The sequence below is a fragment of the Leptosomus discolor genome, chromosome Z, assembly GCF_034619465.1.
Source record: "Leptosomus discolor isolate bLepDis1 chromosome Z, bLepDis1.hap2, whole genome shotgun sequence".
NCBI classification, from domain to species: domain Eukaryota; kingdom Metazoa; phylum Chordata; class Aves; order Leptosomiformes; family Leptosomidae; genus Leptosomus; species Leptosomus discolor.
The window spans coordinates 28,592,821-28,611,882 of record NC_141419.1 but is presented as its reverse complement, the minus strand read 5'-3'; the positions used below and the strand labels follow the sequence as shown (position 1 = coordinate 28,611,882).

General features: G+C 37.0%; 1 protein-coding gene across 1 annotated transcript in view; it reads left to right on the top strand.

Annotated features, from left to right (window-relative positions):
- Nucleotides 1–19,062, top strand: part of ZNF608 (zinc finger protein 608) — a 79,451-nt gene that overhangs the window by 19,753 nt on the left and 40,636 nt on the right. Inside the window, exon 2 of the mRNA XM_086479827.1 lies at nt 14,558–14,813. Within this exon, the coding sequence (XP_086335953.1) occupies nt 14,558–14,813 (256 nt within the window). The remainder of the gene's footprint in view (nt 1–14,557; nt 14,814–19,062) is intronic.

Below are 19,062 nucleotides of genomic sequence, written 5' to 3'. Positions count from 1 at the left end.
TCCTCAGTTATCACCGCTGAATAAACTTGGTTTTGATTGTAAATTTACAGATTAGCGGTTCCTTACTGCCCATATTGCTCTTCAAAGCACAAGGGTAGCCTAAAATGGCTGCAGATTATGATGTATGGCTGCTCTTGTGAAGCTGCAGCTGTGAATCTCAAAGAGGATGTAACCATGCAGAATCGCTCTTTTAGATGGTCATTAGCGCTGCATAAGTACAAGCCTCTTTTTCAGATAGCATTTATTCTTCACGGTTCTTCTACTAGTATGTGATGGCAATATCATTTGCCAAGCATTGAATAACAATGAATGTTTTATTGAAGTACAGTATTCTGAACCAGTGCTTTTTTAAGCTGTTTAAGTGCTTAATTTTCGTTTGACTGCTCCTTTTCATGCAAATGTGACTGTAGCAGAAAAAGCCAATACATCCTCCTCCCTTGTGCTCTGTGTGATGTATTGGGCTAAGCTGAAGGCTTGTGTGTGGGAGAAGGAAACATAGCTTAATTTGTCAGTTATCCACTGGCAGCCTATCCTACTCCAGTTTTAGTTATCTTTCTTCATTTTGCTTAGAACAAGCATGTGCAAAAAAAAAGCAGAAAGCTTTCTGTGTGATACTAGGGAAAAAAGCAAGCCAAGAAACAGTCTCTTCCTTGCCCCCAAACAGATGGAAGACCGAATTCCAAATTCCTTTTCTGTGAATGAAAAGAGGAATTGGGTCTAACTAATTCAATGCATGGTTATTTCATTCTTCTTTCAAGGATCTCGAAGCACTTGGAGGCATTACAAATTAATTTCTGAAGGAGATTTTTAATGTGGTTAACACCTACAACTATGGTAAGATTTTTGAATGGTCTAGCACCTACTTTCCCATTATGAGAATCTGAGGGAAGCTCCTGCACCCAGTGTGCTTTGTTCTTTTGAACATCTGGCCTCTTGTTTTGATTTGTGAGTTATTTTGAAAATCTGGCACCAGTTCTGGGGTTTAAGTTCTAATTAAATATAGTACACAGTCTGGCCATAAGCTTCACAATACCCAGAGGGAAGGGGGGAGGTGGGTGGAGGGGGAAGCTATCCCCATTTTATAGTCAGTGAAATTGAGGTGGCGAGATCATAGAGTTATTGAAAATTTCCAATATATTTCCATACCGAATAGCTCCATCAAAAGTGGCTTTTAGAGACTAAATTCAGACCAAAAGAAATGCGTCTGTGATCTCAATATTCCTAGGTTTTAGAATAACAAAGCAAATTTTTTGTATTACAGCATGGAAATTAGCCATACTGTGCCATAAGTACTGACTAGATCCATTTCTACATTATTATCACTCTTTAACATGACTTGGGAATGTAAAATAATAGTATCTTGTTTGGGGGCAGAACGACAGATACATCTTTCTGTGGAGCAGTAAACAAATACTTCTCAGAATTCAAGTGCTGTGACACTAATTTTAATAAAATGTATGGTGATTCCTTTTTAGTTACAAACAGTATTGGAAGCAATACTGGTCAGTCTCCAGGAGATACTCAAACTAATCCAGTCTAGGATAGCTTAAATACCTATTTCTTTGCTGTGTAAGACTGAAGAATTTTCTCTATCATGCCTATCAGGACCAAAGAAGCTTGTGTCTATCTGATTCTTTTTGCTGTTTTTTCTCTATAGAAGAGGTAGATTGCAATGTAAGAATGTGTATGAAATACATTGCTTATATTCAAAGATCCTCCAACTCTGTCTCTGCATCTTGCATGTCTGTGTATGCTTTTTCCAATGTTTTTTTTTTGTGTGTGTGCCTTTTCTTTTTCTCTGTCCTCAACACACAAGCAGAGCATCCTCAGGTATCTTTGATCCAGTCTTTTCTTCTTGGCCATTAGTCATATTGATTCTTCAGTGATAAAGGAAGCTTTGTTCTCAGTGCAGCTTTAACAGTCCAGTATCAGGGCCTGTCACATAAACATTGTTGTCATCAAAGAGACTTTGCAAAAACGTGTAATTTTGCAAAAATACAAACTTCAGTTGTATTTCACCTTTTGTATTTCAGATAAAAAAAGGAAAAATTACTAGCTTGGTTTTAGTGTCCAAAAGGAGTGAAATTCCAGAAGCAAATAAAAACGATGACAAGAAAATTTAACTTCTTCCTTTTTTGGTTACCTAAAATACTAGTAATAACACAAGCAAGATAGCTTCATTTTCAGTCTGTCAGTATCCCTTTAATGTAATTTAGCATTGATAGAATTTTCTATGTTTTCAGGTGGAGTAGTTCCCTCAAAATTGAAAAATAAGTATTCCATTAATTTCAGTATCTGAGAGTAGTGTTTTGAACTGCTTGGTTTGGAAGTAGGCTTTGAACTGAAATGCTGTATTATACATTGAGAACTGTTGTCAACCATTGCACATTTTATGTTTTGTTGTAGTATAGTATTTGCTTTAACCTATTTAAAAGTCAGTCCAAGAAGGAAAGGAGAGGTAGCAGAGGTGTAATAAACACTGGTTTAATTTTTACAGCACAGTACATTATAGAACTATAAAATTGTGTGATTAACTAAGTCATTAACACTGTCTTAAAGCAAATAAGTGTTTAGAGCCTGACATGCTTAGTGCTGAAAATTTTTCTAATTGTGAATTTTAAAAGTAACTGCTGTTGCTTGGAATAAAGAATCAGCTGCTGTGCATCATCAGGAACTCTGTATTAGGGCTATCATCCAATTATTATATTCTAATACATTCCCCATTTTACAGCACTCATACCTATATCATTTTGACACTTCCTTGAGAACTGCCATGTAGAACCTGTGGAGCATTTGTACAGGATGGCCACCAAAAAGAAGTTAATTGATTTAAGTCCTGCCCTCCACTTCATGAAAGGGTTTCTTTTCACTTGCTGTTTTATCCTGCATTTATTGATAGTGAGTTAGAGACTTAGTAAGAGCCTATCTAAGAGTCATTAGAGTCCACTTTTCCAACAGGGTGCCATTGATCCAGGTGCTATGTTAGTTGCTTATGGTTTTAAATAAAAATTTGAAGTTACCATTTAAGAGAGGTCTAATTGCCTGGTATGAGACATCTCAGAAGTCCCATATTTTTGTACACAGACTGCTCAGTGCTTTCTGAAAATTATGTCTTTAAATTGGAAATTTAGAAAATCTTGACCCTGTTTTGAGTACAGTCTAAAAATAGATAAACAGTCTCTCTTTTTCATTTGGTAGATACTAGGAGGCTACTCCTGTCAAACTTAACTTTTGTCACTTGGTGCATTAAGTCCAGCGTTTGGTATTAGTTCGCATTGGTTCATTCAATTTTGAAAACAATGTTAGAGAACGTTTGGAAGACAAATTTCCTGTCCCAGCCAGCTGAACAAAAACATGACCTCTTAATAAGTTTAATGTCTTTCAATCAAAAAAAAGTTTTATTTTTTTAATTATCAGCTGCTCGATGGTTGAATCACTGTCTTGTTTTATGATGCACTTACGAAGTTACTGCTTTGGAAGATATCTGCCTAGTAAATGTTCTTCCAGGTTAGCAACTGATTTGCAAAATTACTAGTTCTCATAGAATGACAGAAAGAGAGAACACACTGAAATTGAAAACTTGAGGTGTTTCAGGGTGGCTCTCGTAGCATTATGTTCTTCTTGGACATGTAAGAGAAATATATCCTTTTTGGATATATATCAGAGAGAATCTTTTCTTTTAAAACAGTGGATATATCCCCCAAAACATGTCTAGGATAAGATAAAAAGTATTTCTAAAATTGTGTCAGCTGTTAAGCTGCAAGTGATAGATCTTTAAGGATGTGATGTGTTCCATGCATTGCTTTCACTATGGGAAAATAAAGTGCAAACTTAAGTGAGCAAAGGACTCTCACATACAGTATTAAGCTGTCAAGCATCAGTGTGAGTTTAAGGTGTTCCATGTCTCTGCCAGCAATTGCCATCTCCATGTCTGTGCTGGCAGAACGGTTGTGAGAGTTGTCTGTCCCCTTTGGTGCAAAGCATACAGTTAGCCTGTGGTTCCAGCTTTGTGGAAACCAATTTCAAACTGAGCTCATTGTCACACTTCACCACAGACCCTGGATAACTAACTGGCATGCCTAGATGAATCACACCGAAAGTGCGAGACAAGTTGTCCACATGCTCAGCTGTAGGAATACAAGGACTGATAGAAGACTTTACCCTTAGTTAAAATTGCCGTTACAGGTGTCCCTGAAGCAGTATAGTCATGGTTACCTGAGCAAACAATCTGGAACTGACATCTCTTTGCTCCAGCTGTTTACTAAAGGGCCAGTTCTACAATATGAATCTGCCGCTTGAAATGCTTCCTGCCTCCGTGTCCTGTCATGTGCGATTATGACCCTCTTTAGCTGTGTCAATTTGACTAACAATATGCCATCCTACAGTGGGATATGTATGTGTAATATTCCAGGTAAAAACAAGTGAAGGGAATGAGTGTCTGGAAGAGCACAGCAAAGTGGGAAATTTTAAAGCTGGCTCATCTGACAAAGAATATGTATTCTGGAGCTGTGCCTAAAGGTGTAATTTTCACGCTACTGGCTCTGGGTCAGCAGAGGCAGTCTGAAAGGTTCTTGCTTGCCCTCTCTTTGTTCAGAGGTTAATTGCTGGCAGTACCTGAGATAGGCTATATAAAGGTAACTCTGGAAAGTCCCCACAAACAAAATTCTCTCTTCCAGGTTGAATACCCTCAAATACAGTATTGGTAGAATTGAACGCAGGTTGTTTGCAACCATGCTGTAAGACATCTCTCTATTTTTAGACCCTTGAGTAGAATCCAGACAGGGTAACTGATGACTGGACCAAGCGTAAAGACTATCCAGTTAGTATTGCTGCATTTAAAGTGCTGGCAATAGGTTGTTTGAGGTCCATCTCAATAGGCATGTTTACATTTGTACAGAGGAATAACTGCTCCCTTTGGAGGTATATTCTTGTCTTGTTTCCATTTATTTATATGTAAGAAGAATAAAAGTCTAGTCAGACACCCTGCATAGAAGTCAGTAAGAAAGGCACCATTGTGGGATTTGTTTTCCGCACCTTTGAAGACCAAAATGAACCTGAAGATGAGTTGGTGCTATTTCTACTTTAGTTTTTCAAAGTCATTAGTGAGACGGAGTAAATTGATGCCTTGAAGGCTGGTAATTTGTTTATAATAGCAAACGAGCTCTGGTTTTGAGGGAGAGAAAAGCCATCAAACATTTCTGTGCATGGATGTTCATTTCCAAATATCTGAATAATGATTGAGGTTGTATGATTGATACATTCAGGAAAGGAATGCATAGAAGTTGTCGCCTTTATCCACCAAACAGAGCTTTTGCAGTCTTTCACAACTTCCCATATGTTAATGAAAAACATTTTCTGAGAAGTTGGCAGCTTCATGCTTTGTAGCTGATGCCAGCTTTTTTCATGGACCAGTTCAAGGCAGAGCAAAGGGAAAAATGCCTTGGTTTAGTGCGTGAATTACTCTGACAAGCTTTCACATTGCCCCTCCTCTTATTAATATTCTTTTTGATGTGAGCTTGTAAAACAGAGGATTGGCTGTTAATCTCTGGGATCTCAAGGGCTTTTGGCAGTGGCCCATAATTGATGTGTTCACATGGCTGTTGTCTGACTACTAATGATTAGACAGCAGTTTTATCTCCCAGCTAAATCAGTGTTCCTTATAAATCACAGTTGATAAACTGCAGTTTCATTTCTTCAAAGGATCTGTAGGTGTCTATATAGTTTGATGGAACTGCCAGAGTCATTTCATGATTTCATGACAGCTTAGATTAGGTTCATTTTTTATTTCAGTTGAGCAAAATATTTGAATTTCTACCAAGCACACAAAACTGTTTCTTTTGTTTGTTTGTTATAAGCTTAACATGCAGTGGATAGACTAGAAAGAAAATGTACAATTAGGGCAGATCAGAGAATAGAAGATGCAAGTAACTGCAGAATATAACACATGAAAAGTGGAATACTTGGACTACTGATTCCTTTTGCTTTATTTGAGTAGAAAGGGAGCTGCATCTGCATCAGGTGTTAGTCACACTGTTACACTATAAAAATAGTCTATGAGACAATGTAAGAAAGGAGGAAGTTAAGGGTTAGACTGACGTACTGAAACAGAAGCTGTTTCAACAATGGTGTCTGGTATTTTCTGGGTGAAGCTGGGTCCTCTGCATACCTCTGTTCTTTCTCAGCAAGACAGGAATGATAAGCCCTTAGTGAAACTCTGCAAATGTAAACTTTTGTCTGTGTTTGGGTGCTTAGAGAGCATGCTAGTGATGATCCCAAGGTACTAAGGCAAAATCAATAGGGAAAAAATTTCTTAGAGGTAGGGGGACATGAGAACAGAAACCTCAAGGTGACCTGCTTCTAAGCCACAGAAAGGACAAGATTTGGCTGTTTGTTCAGTAGCCTGTAATCAGATGATTTGGTGTTGATAGTGTAGATGCTGTCATGAAAGAGAAGAGAACACTAAACCTGGATTTCTCCTCTCTGCTGAAACTGAATTGCCTCAGAGCTGAGGCAAGAAGGTAGGTAAATTTAGAAAGGTCTTCCCTGCTGACCCCAGTTCTTCTATTTGCCTTCACACTGTAAGCTTAATCCTTCAGTCTCCTTGTTAAGGATTATCGGACACTTTGTGTCAGTACCATGTTCAGTTTAGAAAAAGGAAAAAAAAAAAAAAAAAACCCAACCCAAAACAATTTGTATAGAATAAGTATTAGTGGTTTCCTCCTCACAAGAATTTTTTTCCTCCTAAAAATTTTCACTGTATGTGAATATACAATGTAGGTGTATTATTTTCAGAATTTTTTAAGAGGTCTTGAAAAATTATTTGAAACGCTAATTATTTTTCTCCCTGGTAAAACAAACACTGCAGTCCAAATTCTGCCCGTAGTTATGGTTCAGTGGAACTACTCTGGATTTACGCCAGAGTAGAGGTGTACACCAGTTGAGAGAAAAAAATTGCTTAGAATAAATTTACTTTCCCTAAGATACTGTAGGTACATCAAACTGCATTTGAGAATAAAGACTTTTATTACTACCTGTAGATGCTCAACAGCAGGTAGTTGCAGGGATAGCTAAATAATAATGTTTCAGCTCTTTTTTTCAGTTGAACTATCACAGCGAAAAGGAAAGCTGAAAGTTCATTTTATAAATGTTCCCTTTAGTGACTTGCTAAATAATCATGAATGTGTATGCCCCCTTCTTAAAAGTTATAATACTGTCATTCTTTAAATAAAATTAGGACACGGTATCATACATTTGGTAGACTTTGTAGCCAATACCACGAAGTTGGTCTAAGAAATATAGAGAAAAACTGCCTGATATGGGATCCTATACCCTAGTGAAAAGGACAATAATACAGGGATATATTAACCAAAGAGCCATCTGTCTTGTCTAAGAAGCCTAAAGGCTAGCTAAATTAAAAATTTTGGGGTCTGTAGACACTGATAAATATAGAGCTATGAAGTCAAATGATGAATTTTCAGAACGTGCTAAAAAATGTGATCCATAAGAATCTAGTGGGGCAACTAAAAGTTTTTGGTGTGCATAGACCATCAAGGAAGCTCAGTTCTGTTTCTAAGGGTTATACAGGTTCTTTGACAAGCTTTTGGAAGAGAACTTAGTAGTATAGTTGACTTTTCTGAACAAAAATTTATTGAGTTGAGGAAGTAACAGCCTGAATCATAATGTACGCAACTTTGCACTCGCAGGGTAGTCAGCAGATGGGTAAAATGCCACAAAAACCTAGTGATAGGCCCCTGACATGCAGAAAGGCCACAAGGTGTGAAGAAGCCGTTTCTCTTTTGAGTCCTGTTTACCACTGGATTATACATTGCAGATTCCTGGAAAAACTCACAACGTTATATTGATTCTTTATGTCCCTGCACTCCAGAATGGCTGAAAAGGCAGCTGTTCCACCAGACTGCATCCACATCATTGACTAACTGACACCATCTTTTGGTAATGGAGAACTTCTGCTGTGGGGTCATAGGGTTGTGGCATGATTTACTTGGACACTGAGAATGAAAACTTGAAATGTAACAGTTAAATGCATTCAGTCATGGTGAAATTAAATTATTGGTTATCTTCCTATATACCATTAAGAGTGGGAAAATTTTCCTTGGTCAGTTGGTGTCTTAATCTGTCATAGAGCAAGCATAACTTCATTCCTGGGTCAAAGTCTCACACCTGTTGTAAATAAACATTGGCAACTTCAGGGTACTGTTTATTAACAAAGCTGTGAGATTTCCATCAGATACTGGAGATCATCTTAGGCACATTCTGCCTAAACCCAAACAGTTCAGAGAAATTCCTTTTTTGGCTGTTCAGAAAAAATCCTTATTGACTGTGGAATACAGCGTACCTCTTTAGACAGGATAGATATCCTGAGTGAATTTCTGTGCTTGTTTATTCTGTATTAAAGTTTAGCAAAGCACCTAGGCTAACTGAAGAAAAGTTTAGAAGTGCAGACTGAAAAGTTGACCTGGAGAAAAACAAGCTGCAATGGAGAAAAGGGTTCTACAGACCTATGGACAAAATTATCTTAATTAATACGATTTTCTTGGGCTGAAATAGAGGAGAAATGCCTTTATTAGGCATTTGCAGGTGGTGATCTGGGCATCCTCCGAGGACTCTGCCAAACATTAGAGTTGACATACAGGTTTTCACAGATGCATCCTTTGGCAGAAGGATATCACTGGCAGCTGTCAAATGCTAATCTTTCCCACAGTAATACGGGTGAATGGCTTTGGGAAATCCCAAGCATCTGAGCTGGAGTAGAAGATAGAAGAGAGGACAAGGAATTTTCCTTGCCGGTTGTTCAGCACCATTGTTTCTGCGTTAGGCTGTATCAAAGCTTTGAGTTTTCATCATGGTCTTCGTTGTATATTCATGCTGTCATAAAAAACATTAACATTATTGTGTCTGCGGAGGTGCTGTAGATACAGTCTCATGATATCTGAGGAGGTCTGGAGGTCTGCATGTAGAAATAACTGTCAAAAGACTGAGTTTGCAGAACTCTGTGTGCTGGTTCAGCAGCTGATGGGAGTGACAGAAGATCTTGAATACAGGAGGGAATTTTTTCCTTGTAGTAAAAGATTAGTGGCATAATAAGAGTTTTAAGTGGATTTTTTTGCTTAATAACAAATATTTAGAATACTGAAATTATTTCAGATGTGAGTGATTTGCTGATTTACTGGGGAAAAAAGTGTTGATTTCTGTTACTGTGTCTTTATGCTTGCTTTTTTTCCCCCTTTTTCTCCAACTACTCAGCTGATTGGAGAAGTTCATTTTAAGAGCAGGAAATACTTGGAATCTCCAAGTAGTTACTACTTGTGTTACTCAGTTCAACACAATTACCTGTCAGTTTCTTGTCCAATATTTGTAAAGCATAAGTGTATTTTTTTTTTTATTATTCTCAAACATAGGTTTCAGAGTCTAAAATCTGCATGAAATGTAATCAGTCTGAATCTCCTTCATCCTTCTTTTATATTCAGGCTCTTGTTATTCTCAATTAAGTTGACAAAATAAGTCACTTCCTTAGTACCTCTGACTTTCCTGTATTTTGAATGTGAGTCTTGTAATAGGTATGTCTGTCCTGTCACCAAAATTCTTTCCTACATCCATGGCTTGTAGTATTTCTTTCCTGTTTTCTAAGCATATCCTTCATGGCACTGACCTTTTCTTCCAACAATTTGATGTAGAACATTTGTTTGCTAAAAATGCCTTTATTGGATAATAAGCATGGGTTTTAATAAATAAAATATCTTTAGGTAATGACTGGTATTTTAAAGGTATAATTAAATCCTTCTCATCTCAGAATTAATACTAGTTTATTTAAGAAAACAAACATCACTTCTGTTAAGTATGGTGTCAAAACACTCCTGAGCAGCCTCTTATGTGAATTTAGATGCAAGAAGTACTGAATTGAGATTAAATATTCAGGTGGAATGGAGATTCTTCATAGGGGTAATTTCTGTTACACAGTAGAATATGAACACATAGCTTTAATTTTTAGATGTGTAAATTCTTTGTGGGGCAAGGCTTGTAGCAAGAAGAGATTTAACTATCAATGAGATGTCTAGAAATGTAGACACACTACTAAGCACACAAACATTTTTTCCATGTGACATTCTCCCACATTTGTTTTCTTTCCAAGTAGTTCCATTGATTTTATTAGGCTTACTTACTTCTGATTTATGAGGCTGTGAAGGAGATTGGAATGAGGTCTTCTGGGGTCACTGTTGCTGTAGAAAATTAAAGCTAGGGGCAAGCATGCTTTATATAAAAGCAAGGTAGTCTCCCTTTCTCCTTAAAATCTAGAGAAAGCCATTTGGAGAAAGTAAAACTTCCATATAGGGCTGAATTCCTTTATTTCCTCTTTTTCATTTCAGACTTAGTGGTTTTGTGAAGTATTAATTCCCAACTCTAAAGAACTTGTCAATGTCATTTGCAAGATTCGAGGTTTCTCTTTCCTTTCAGTGTTCATGTTGGTGTCTTTTTAAAAGAAGGATTTAGTTTTGCAAAGGGTCAGGCTTTGTTTTTTAGGTATATCCCGTAATAGGATTTGTATCTTCTTTCCACATTCTTTCCACTATTGCAGACATTCCCGCCGGGAATGCTTACAGTAGATTTTTTTTGTCAATTTAAAAAGCTGTGCTTTCTTGGAAGGGCTTATCCTGAGCCTTAAACCTGCTCCTCTGCCTTTCTCCAGGGTGTATATTGGTAGATGGATTAAATGGTTTTTGGCGTGTGCATTTCAAAATCACCTGGTAGGTGACACTGCAGTAGCGAATGAGCCCGTTTGGTCTTAGATAGGTAGACTATATGTAATTATAGAGATATATCTTCAAAGATACACCTTCATTAATGAGGTGGAACTACACATACATTCATAGTTATACATGTGATAGCACACTTTGAGTCACATTACCTGGCCTGGCTGCATGGCAGCTAGTTTCTAGTTTGCATTTTGTGGTTTATGACAGAAACATGTCAAACTTAAGGTACACACCCTCTGAAAGTTTTCAAAGTTGATATGAAAGAAATTCATAGATACAGAATACTTCCACTTGATATCATGATCAAAAGTTATCAATTTAAATCTGTGATAAGTGATTTTATTTTGACTACTACTGTAAATCCACTTCTATCAGATTAGTACCATGTCAAATAGGACGACAGGTGTTCCTGGTGTCTTGGTCTTCTTGCATTCAGGTGAGTTTTCCACAGGAGAACATGAGAGAGATTGTCCCATAAAGACTTAAAATTCTCCCATTCCATGGGAATACGATATGGCTGATTGCAACAGTATGATGTTGAGCACTCTCTGATCTGGGAAGTCCCCTCGAATATGTGTACCTTTTTCTGTGAGCTCAGCATTAACCACTGGAGTCTCTCCAGATTGTCGGGAAATTGTGTACAAAGGACACAAAATGTTAATTTAAGAGGTAATTTTAGAAGCTTACACTGCATCAGGAAGATGAGTGTTAATGAGCAAAACTTAATTCCAGCATGTGAAGTGCCTGACTAACTGAAGAAGATCCCTGCTTATTAGAAAGTCTTGCCTATTTCTAGTTAGGATGATATTTCCTCTCTCTTCCACACGCTGTTCCTCATACTGACTTATGTTATGCAGCCACTGATTTTTTATTTTTCTTTGTCATGTTCAGACAGAGGAGCACTCCGTGGAGCACTGACTACATTGCTTGGCAGGCATTCTTCATTTTCTGTTAGCTTTCTACTACTAAGAGCCATAGCTCTTTGATACAATCAAACACTTGGCAGTGGAAAGCTGCCATGAATAACACTCCAGCTTTGTAGCGTTTGTCACTAATCAGCTCTCAAAAGCTCTTGGAATTAGGTGAATGAAGAAAATGTTGCTTGAATATTTCTGTCTTTTTTTGGAGCCCTTTGATTATGTGTATAAAGAGAGCATCTATGTACATAACCTTCTTCAGATTTAGATTTTCATTCTATTATTGGAATCTCTCATGTGATAAACAGCAAGGCTACTGCTCAGTATGCGCCAACACCTGGGAATAATCATGCAAAAATAACAGTGAGAAACTGCAGAGCATCTGTTCTTGACATTAACTTTCCTCAGTTTGACAGACTGCCACCACCAGATGTTAGTCTTATGTGCCTTTTTTCCACTGGAGATGGCGGCCTTCCTGCCTCTCTCTTTGCCTCTAATAGCTTACATCAGTGCCTTTTGGAGAATTCGTGAAAACAATTGTGTCACCACAATGATCGCTGAGAACCACCACTTTGCTGTGCTGACATTACGATTATCCAACAAGATGGGATAATTTTAAAACATGGAAAACTGAGGCAATATTTAAGATCAGCATATTTTTTCTTATGAGTAAGTTCATATTTGTGCAACAAACAGGAATTTCAGGGATAGTAAATGTCCACTTAATTCTCAACCAAAGGCTTCACGTTTTAATTCAGAGCAACAGCCCCTTTTACTGCAATAGCAACTCTTCAGCCTTGTCCTGTGTGAGTGTTTCTAGTGGGAAACATGAACATTTATTAGCAGGTCTAAATAAACCAGAACTGAATACAAATATTTGCAACAAAGAACTTAGTAGGGTATACTGTCAGATCCATGCTTTCTTTAGCTCCCCCTCACTGTTTATAATACTTGGAAAATGGTAGACAAATCTGCCAATTTAGTCTACATTAATTTAAAACATTGGCTAGTTTAGTATGATAACAGCAAACATTTTGGTTTTTCTTTGGCTTTATGATGACTGTATTTTATGGAAGAATGATGTTGCATGTGTAGTAGGAGGTTTTGCACAGCTTTACAAAACACCATGTAAACTATCAAACAGGCCATTCATCAGCATTTCTTGGTTTTATAAAGGGGTGTGGCTTAGCTTTTCTTAAGGAGTATTTAGTATTCACATTTTTCTTTGACTTTTTTTTCTTTGTTCTGTCTCTAACCTGAAGATTATTTTAGTCATAAATAAAAAGAACCCCCCCAAAATGAGGGTGAGTTTGGAGAAGAATGTGGTTATAGGTCCCTCTGCTCTCCTCCCTAGTTCTACTGTAATTGAGATCAGAATCTGGGCTGGTCATATAAAGATAATACAAAATGTTTTTGTTAAATATTTAGCACACTAAAGGCTTGTGTGTACAATTAAAAGTGTTGTCTCTCAGTTTGAATGCATGAATGGTGCTCGAAGCGAAAGAATTATTATGAAGGCCAATTGTAACAATTGCTACAATGTTTAAACAGTTCTTTTTAATTTTAGATTTCTGTTTTAGGTCTCATTATGAAAAGTGGCCATGTGATGAAGTGAGCTGATCTGTGATACAAAGGATGTATACAGGAGGATAATACTCTTTAGTCCTTTCTCGTCTTTGTATGCTCATTTGCCAACTTGGCTTTAAAAGAAAGCAAAATTAACTCTGATCTACATTAAGATATATTTGAATGAAACCTAGATGACAATGTGTAGTGAGTCATTATGTCTTTTCTATTTGAGTCTTCTTATGGGGTCCAAAAATAAAAACAGCATAGACTTAAAGATGTTTGATCATTATTTGAAAGCAGCTAGAAAGCATCCATTTTTAAAAAAGTCATGGGTTGAAGAATGATATCTATGATCCAGTGGGCCAAATAAACATGAATTTTAGGTGTTTTAGCTGTTTGACTGGGCACACTCATATGCTTATTAAGCTATCTTTTGTGTGACAAAGGAACTTACGGCCACAGTAAAATACTGAGAACCCTCGGGCCAAATCTGTATACAGAAAATCTGTTACTGGGTATATTGGAAGTCATATGGGAAAGATAGCTTCTTCAGTTCATATACAGATATTGTCTCTGTGTGAATTGTCTGTGTACAGACTTATTGTCTGGCGAATTGTATTCTTCCAAATATGCATTTTGGAAACCCTGACAAATTAGACGGTTTGAATAGATTCTTGTAAAAGTCCTCATCTGTTACTTCAGGTAGAAAGATGTAAATGTTATCTGTAAGCTGTTAGGTGGGTGATCCCTAATGTATTTTAAATGATTGGATGACAAAAGAATATATTTGATGCCATGTTGATATTAGAATTGTTCCAACTGCTAATTTCTTTATGATACATATGAAAAAATGGCATTTATATGTCTTTGTACTACCTTTATAATAATGTTTGTATTTAAACAGAGAATTATGTTCCCAGTTTGCAAAATTAATTTCCATCCACAAATCAGTCTCTGTCAGCGCCAAGAAAAAAGTGGCCTTAATCCTTGTTTTTAAAATTTACTATTATTTCATTCTAGCAGTCTATGACAACAGGGAATAGTCTTGTAGAAACTCAGCAATTTGCCTTGTTTAGCATAATAGATACTTCTGTACTTAATTTTTCATGTGCAGCATTTGGGCTGATGTCAAAAAAATTAAACTCATAAGGCTGAAATTACCCATGATACACCAAATCCCTGCATACACAAATGCAGTCTCAGCAAACTGGGCTTTTTTTTTTTTTTTTTTAAATTGAACTTTTTTTAAAAAAAAAAATCTCACAGCACCTTTATAGTAAGTTTGTCTGTTGTTTTCAGGTTGATCCCCTGTTTACAGTGCCTGCACCTCCACCTCCGATTTCCAGCAGTATCACACCTCAGATTCTGCCTTCCTACTTTTCCCCATCTTCATCCAATATTGCAGCACCAGTCGAGCAGCTTTTGGTACGGACTCGTTCAGTGGGTGTAAATACTTGCGAGGTTGGAGTAGTAACAGAACCTGAATGCCTTGGACCCTGTGAGCCTGGGACCAGCGTGAACTTGGAAGGAATTGTGTGGCATGAAACTGAAGAAGGTAAATTGTTTTTTTCCATTAGGTTTGTCTGTGAGATACATTAACAAGGAGGACACTGCTGTATCTGCCTGGGTGCTAAGAGCTTGCTAGTCTGTTGGGACACCATTATGTACAATGGCAGTCACAGCTTTATAGCTCAACTCGTGAGTTTTTCTTTTTAAAACAATGGCAGGATTTTTTTTTTATTATTTAAGCAACTGTATTTTCCAAATGACCTACCATATAACCCCAGTTAACAATAGAATAGTTTCTTGTTGCTGCATTGAAAAAAGCATATGAAGAAATAGCTAATAGAATAGCATAAATGTGCTGTTTAAGTGTACAGCATGAGGGCAGTATATATTTGATGGGAGTCGATATACAGGTAGTTTAGATGAAAACTTAGCTGAATATTTTTGAATTCAGACACTATGATCAAAAATGCCACCATCACATAACGATAGAAGCCCCAGAGACCCCACAGAAATTCAATTTGATGTGATTATTGTTTGCATTGTCATTATATAAAACATGGTTTAAGAGGAAAGCATTCTTGCTCGGAGAGAAGTCTTCCATCTGGTGAAGAAGTGCTATCTAAATTAGAGTGATTTCTTTAATATCCTTTGGAGGCATTTGGCCAAGTATGAGTGCTGGAGAGCTTTGGGGAGTACTAAACATTGATTTAATATGATTTAGAACAAAGTAAGTAGGAAGAGGATTATGCTGTGATATGCAGATTTTTCCATTTTTGTTTTCAAAAGCTCGTTATTAAAATACCAGCTTTCTCCTGTTAATGCTAAAAATACTGCATGTGTACCGCAACTTCTGCAATTTTTGGTTTAATAATAGTGTACTTCTCCAGTTATAGGTGCTTGAGAGTCTTCCTGCGATTGTTCTTATGTTTGTTTTGAGGATTATTTAATTTTTAGTGATCTACCTCCCTCAACAGTGAAAACAAGATTATTTACAAAATGAAAGAATACAGCAGTGCATTGCTTCATGATAAATCCTGACATCCTTCAGACATATGCACAATGGCATTTAGTCTTTTGCAGTGATATATAAAACCTCACCACTGTCCTCTCAAAAATCAATAGTGAGAGTCAGATTTACTTGCTTTTATATGCTTTCATCCATCCGTCTTTCTGTGTATGTCTACAGCAGATTCATAAGGTAGATTGATCCTTTTAGATTGTTTTTAAAGCACAGTATAAATTCTGTTTTAAAATATCCCTGCAGAGATGACTGCCCTTAGCAGCTCCAATCTTCCTTGACTGGCCTGTATTAACCAGAGTTGGAATGTGTGGGCGTTAACTGTGTTGACATGAAAGAGCAGTAGCTGTTAATAGTGTTATTCTTGTTGGATAAACTAAACTTCTGACCCCCATGGAATTTAAGAAGCCTATCGTGTTAAACATTTGGCACCAGAAACGAAAGTATTAAAAAAAGTGCATTCTGGTCAGGATGACATTCCATTTACCAGTTTCTCAGCACTCTGCTGTTTTAAAACTTCTTGTTAGTTAATAGAAATTAACTCCTTTAACCTTTTCCCAGTTTGTCTAAAACAATTTTCTGAAACAGCTCAGAGTTCAATGATGGCATGTTTGAGCAAAACAGTTTTCAATGTGCCTGCTTTCACAGTTTTACAAATACTATTTGGCAGCACTACAGCTATAAGTGATGACAATAGCAGATAAAACGGGAATCCAAAATACTCTAGAAATATAGCTAGAATGTAGATTAAGAGGCTGAAGATAACTGATATGATTTTGTATCATATGGGTTTATACTGTGCTCTTTGTGTTTTACTGTTTTAGACCCCACTGACAGAAGAAAATAACATGAATTTTACTCTTTCCCAGTGTTCACAATCAACACTGTATTAAGAAAAATGAGTTTCTAATGATTATTTTTGCATTTTAATTAAGTTTTGATGTTTAGGGCACACATATATATATATATTTAGCCATTTAAAATTTTTCTGGTATGTTTTTAAAAGCAGCTGTACAGCAGCTTGCGTGAAGCCATTTCTGCCAAATTTTAGAAAACAGGGTGCAGATGGGTCTTCTATTTATCTTAAACGAAAGGAAGATTATCAGATACTCATTTTTGCCAGTTATGGTTTTGACTTTAATTAAGCCAGAACATGACCTTTCATAAATCGGTGTAAATCCAGAATACCCTAACTGAAATCTTTGTAATTGGCGACATCTAAAACCATCTTGATGTTGATAATGACCTACTGAAATAGAAAAATTTCTTTTGTGGTGCCCATATGTTTCTTTCACATTCATTCTCCTCCCTGCTTTCCAAAACCTAATAAAAACACACATGCAAACTGACATCTGTGTAGCTGTCTATACATCCCAGAGCTTTTTAACGTAAAACAATTCTAAGAAGCTAAGGTATGAAAATTTCTGTCCTTGGCATGTGTTTTGAGATATTTGCATTATTTTGTATGAGATTTGGCCACTCTGTAACATGAGTTGTGAGGTGTTTAGAATAGGCTTGTGGGTTTTCTGCATATTCTATGGTATGTGGGAGCTGTGAACCAAATGTACTGCTGAGCAGCATTCATATGCTACAGCAACTGGCTGTGGGTATGCAAATACAGAAAGGATGTGGTGATCACAGTTATTAGAATAAGAATAGTAGAGCAATCGAGAAAAATGAAATCAGATCGTTTATGTAGAACTCATTATTAAATGTAATATATGCTTTATAGAGGAGAAGGCGTATACTTGAGAATTCATGTTTTGAAGGTTTTTTGTATCTGAAATAACCAGTTTTCTTTTAGGAATGTTAAACAAGTTGTCGCATTCTGTTGCATTTGTTCTTCAAGGTCAGAAAAAGGATGATGGTTGGTTTTATTAGTCATGTTTTAAAGATAATCACTCTGGGGGCGGGGGGGGGGGGGGAAGGCAGTGAATCATCATTTGATTTCAGACAAAATGGTGGCAGATCAAAGAGAGTGTTGTTACTATAGCTCTTTTCATTCTTCCACGCCAGTCCGTTCAGTTGACCTGATCAGCAGATTTAATAAATTAGGCCATTTTTCCCGGAGTGTTTCAATCTTAAGATCTGTATAGGGAAGCTGGCATCTGAAGTCTGTCACGTTTTATTACAGGGCTTTGTAACTAACCATAGCTGGTTACTCATGTAATTGACTGGGGCTGTTGGTTATCACATCGGCATTTCGCAGTTGCGCTGCTAAGTTGTGCCGTGTTTAATTTCTACGTATGTATGCTGTAGGCATTTTAATCTGCTCAATGACCTTGTTTGGATACGACTTGATAATTTGTCCAAAGTGGTGTTAATGGCTGTAGAAAAGAACATTGAATGAACTAGTTGAGGCTACCCTATGGAATGAGAAATGGTTATGGGCAAGTCAACCTGAAAGCTGGCAGCTGATACAGGTATTTGAAACCAGAAACTACCATCCAGTAACAGTCAGTGTCCTTCACAAAAAACCAGCTTGGTAATGTTATTGGAGCGTATTTTTTTTTGTTGTTTGATCAGTTCTTCTGATACTCTGGGAAACAGCTCCTAAAAGACTGTATTTCTCTCTAGAATCAGGTACTTGCTAAATCGTGTAATTATCTTCTGGGAAAACACTTTTAAAGAGAGCAGTAATTGTCTCTTACTGCCTGGAGGAAATAAAAATGACCCAGAAAAAGGGAAACCACCAACCAACTCTCTAAATTGCTTAGAACTTGCTTTTTTGTTTAGTTTCTCACACGCGATTGCCCTGGGTCATGTCCTGTTTTCAGTTCTGCATCTAGTAGTAGAGTCTGCCTTTAAATGTGGGAAGTGCTAGTTCTGATGATGTCTTGTTTGCTTGAAAACTGTGTAGGAGACAGACATCCATCACCTTGCTGCCTTTGTTTGCAGAACAAGCTGTCTATATGCGGCATTGGGAGTTCTTGCATTGCTGCACTGACATTCTTCCTCTTTGTGCAGTTTGGGTTCAACTTGCTGTTGTTGTTCAGTAAAAAATAATGGGGAAGTGAGTTGTATTTTCTAAAGTGTCCTCTTACCAGGGTTAGCTCATTGATTTTTATCACTTGAGACTAGTTGTTAAATGTTAGAAATAGTAACCTGCTGGGTCTCAGAAATCTTATGGGATCATCTCCAGGGTAATCCAAATTTATCCTAGCATCTGTTCTGACACTATTTTGCAGAAATTTTCAGTAGAAAGGAGAATGCTTAGATGACAAAGAGGCATATTGGTACTTGTGTATGAGATTCCCTGCCTGCCATGTTTGCAACT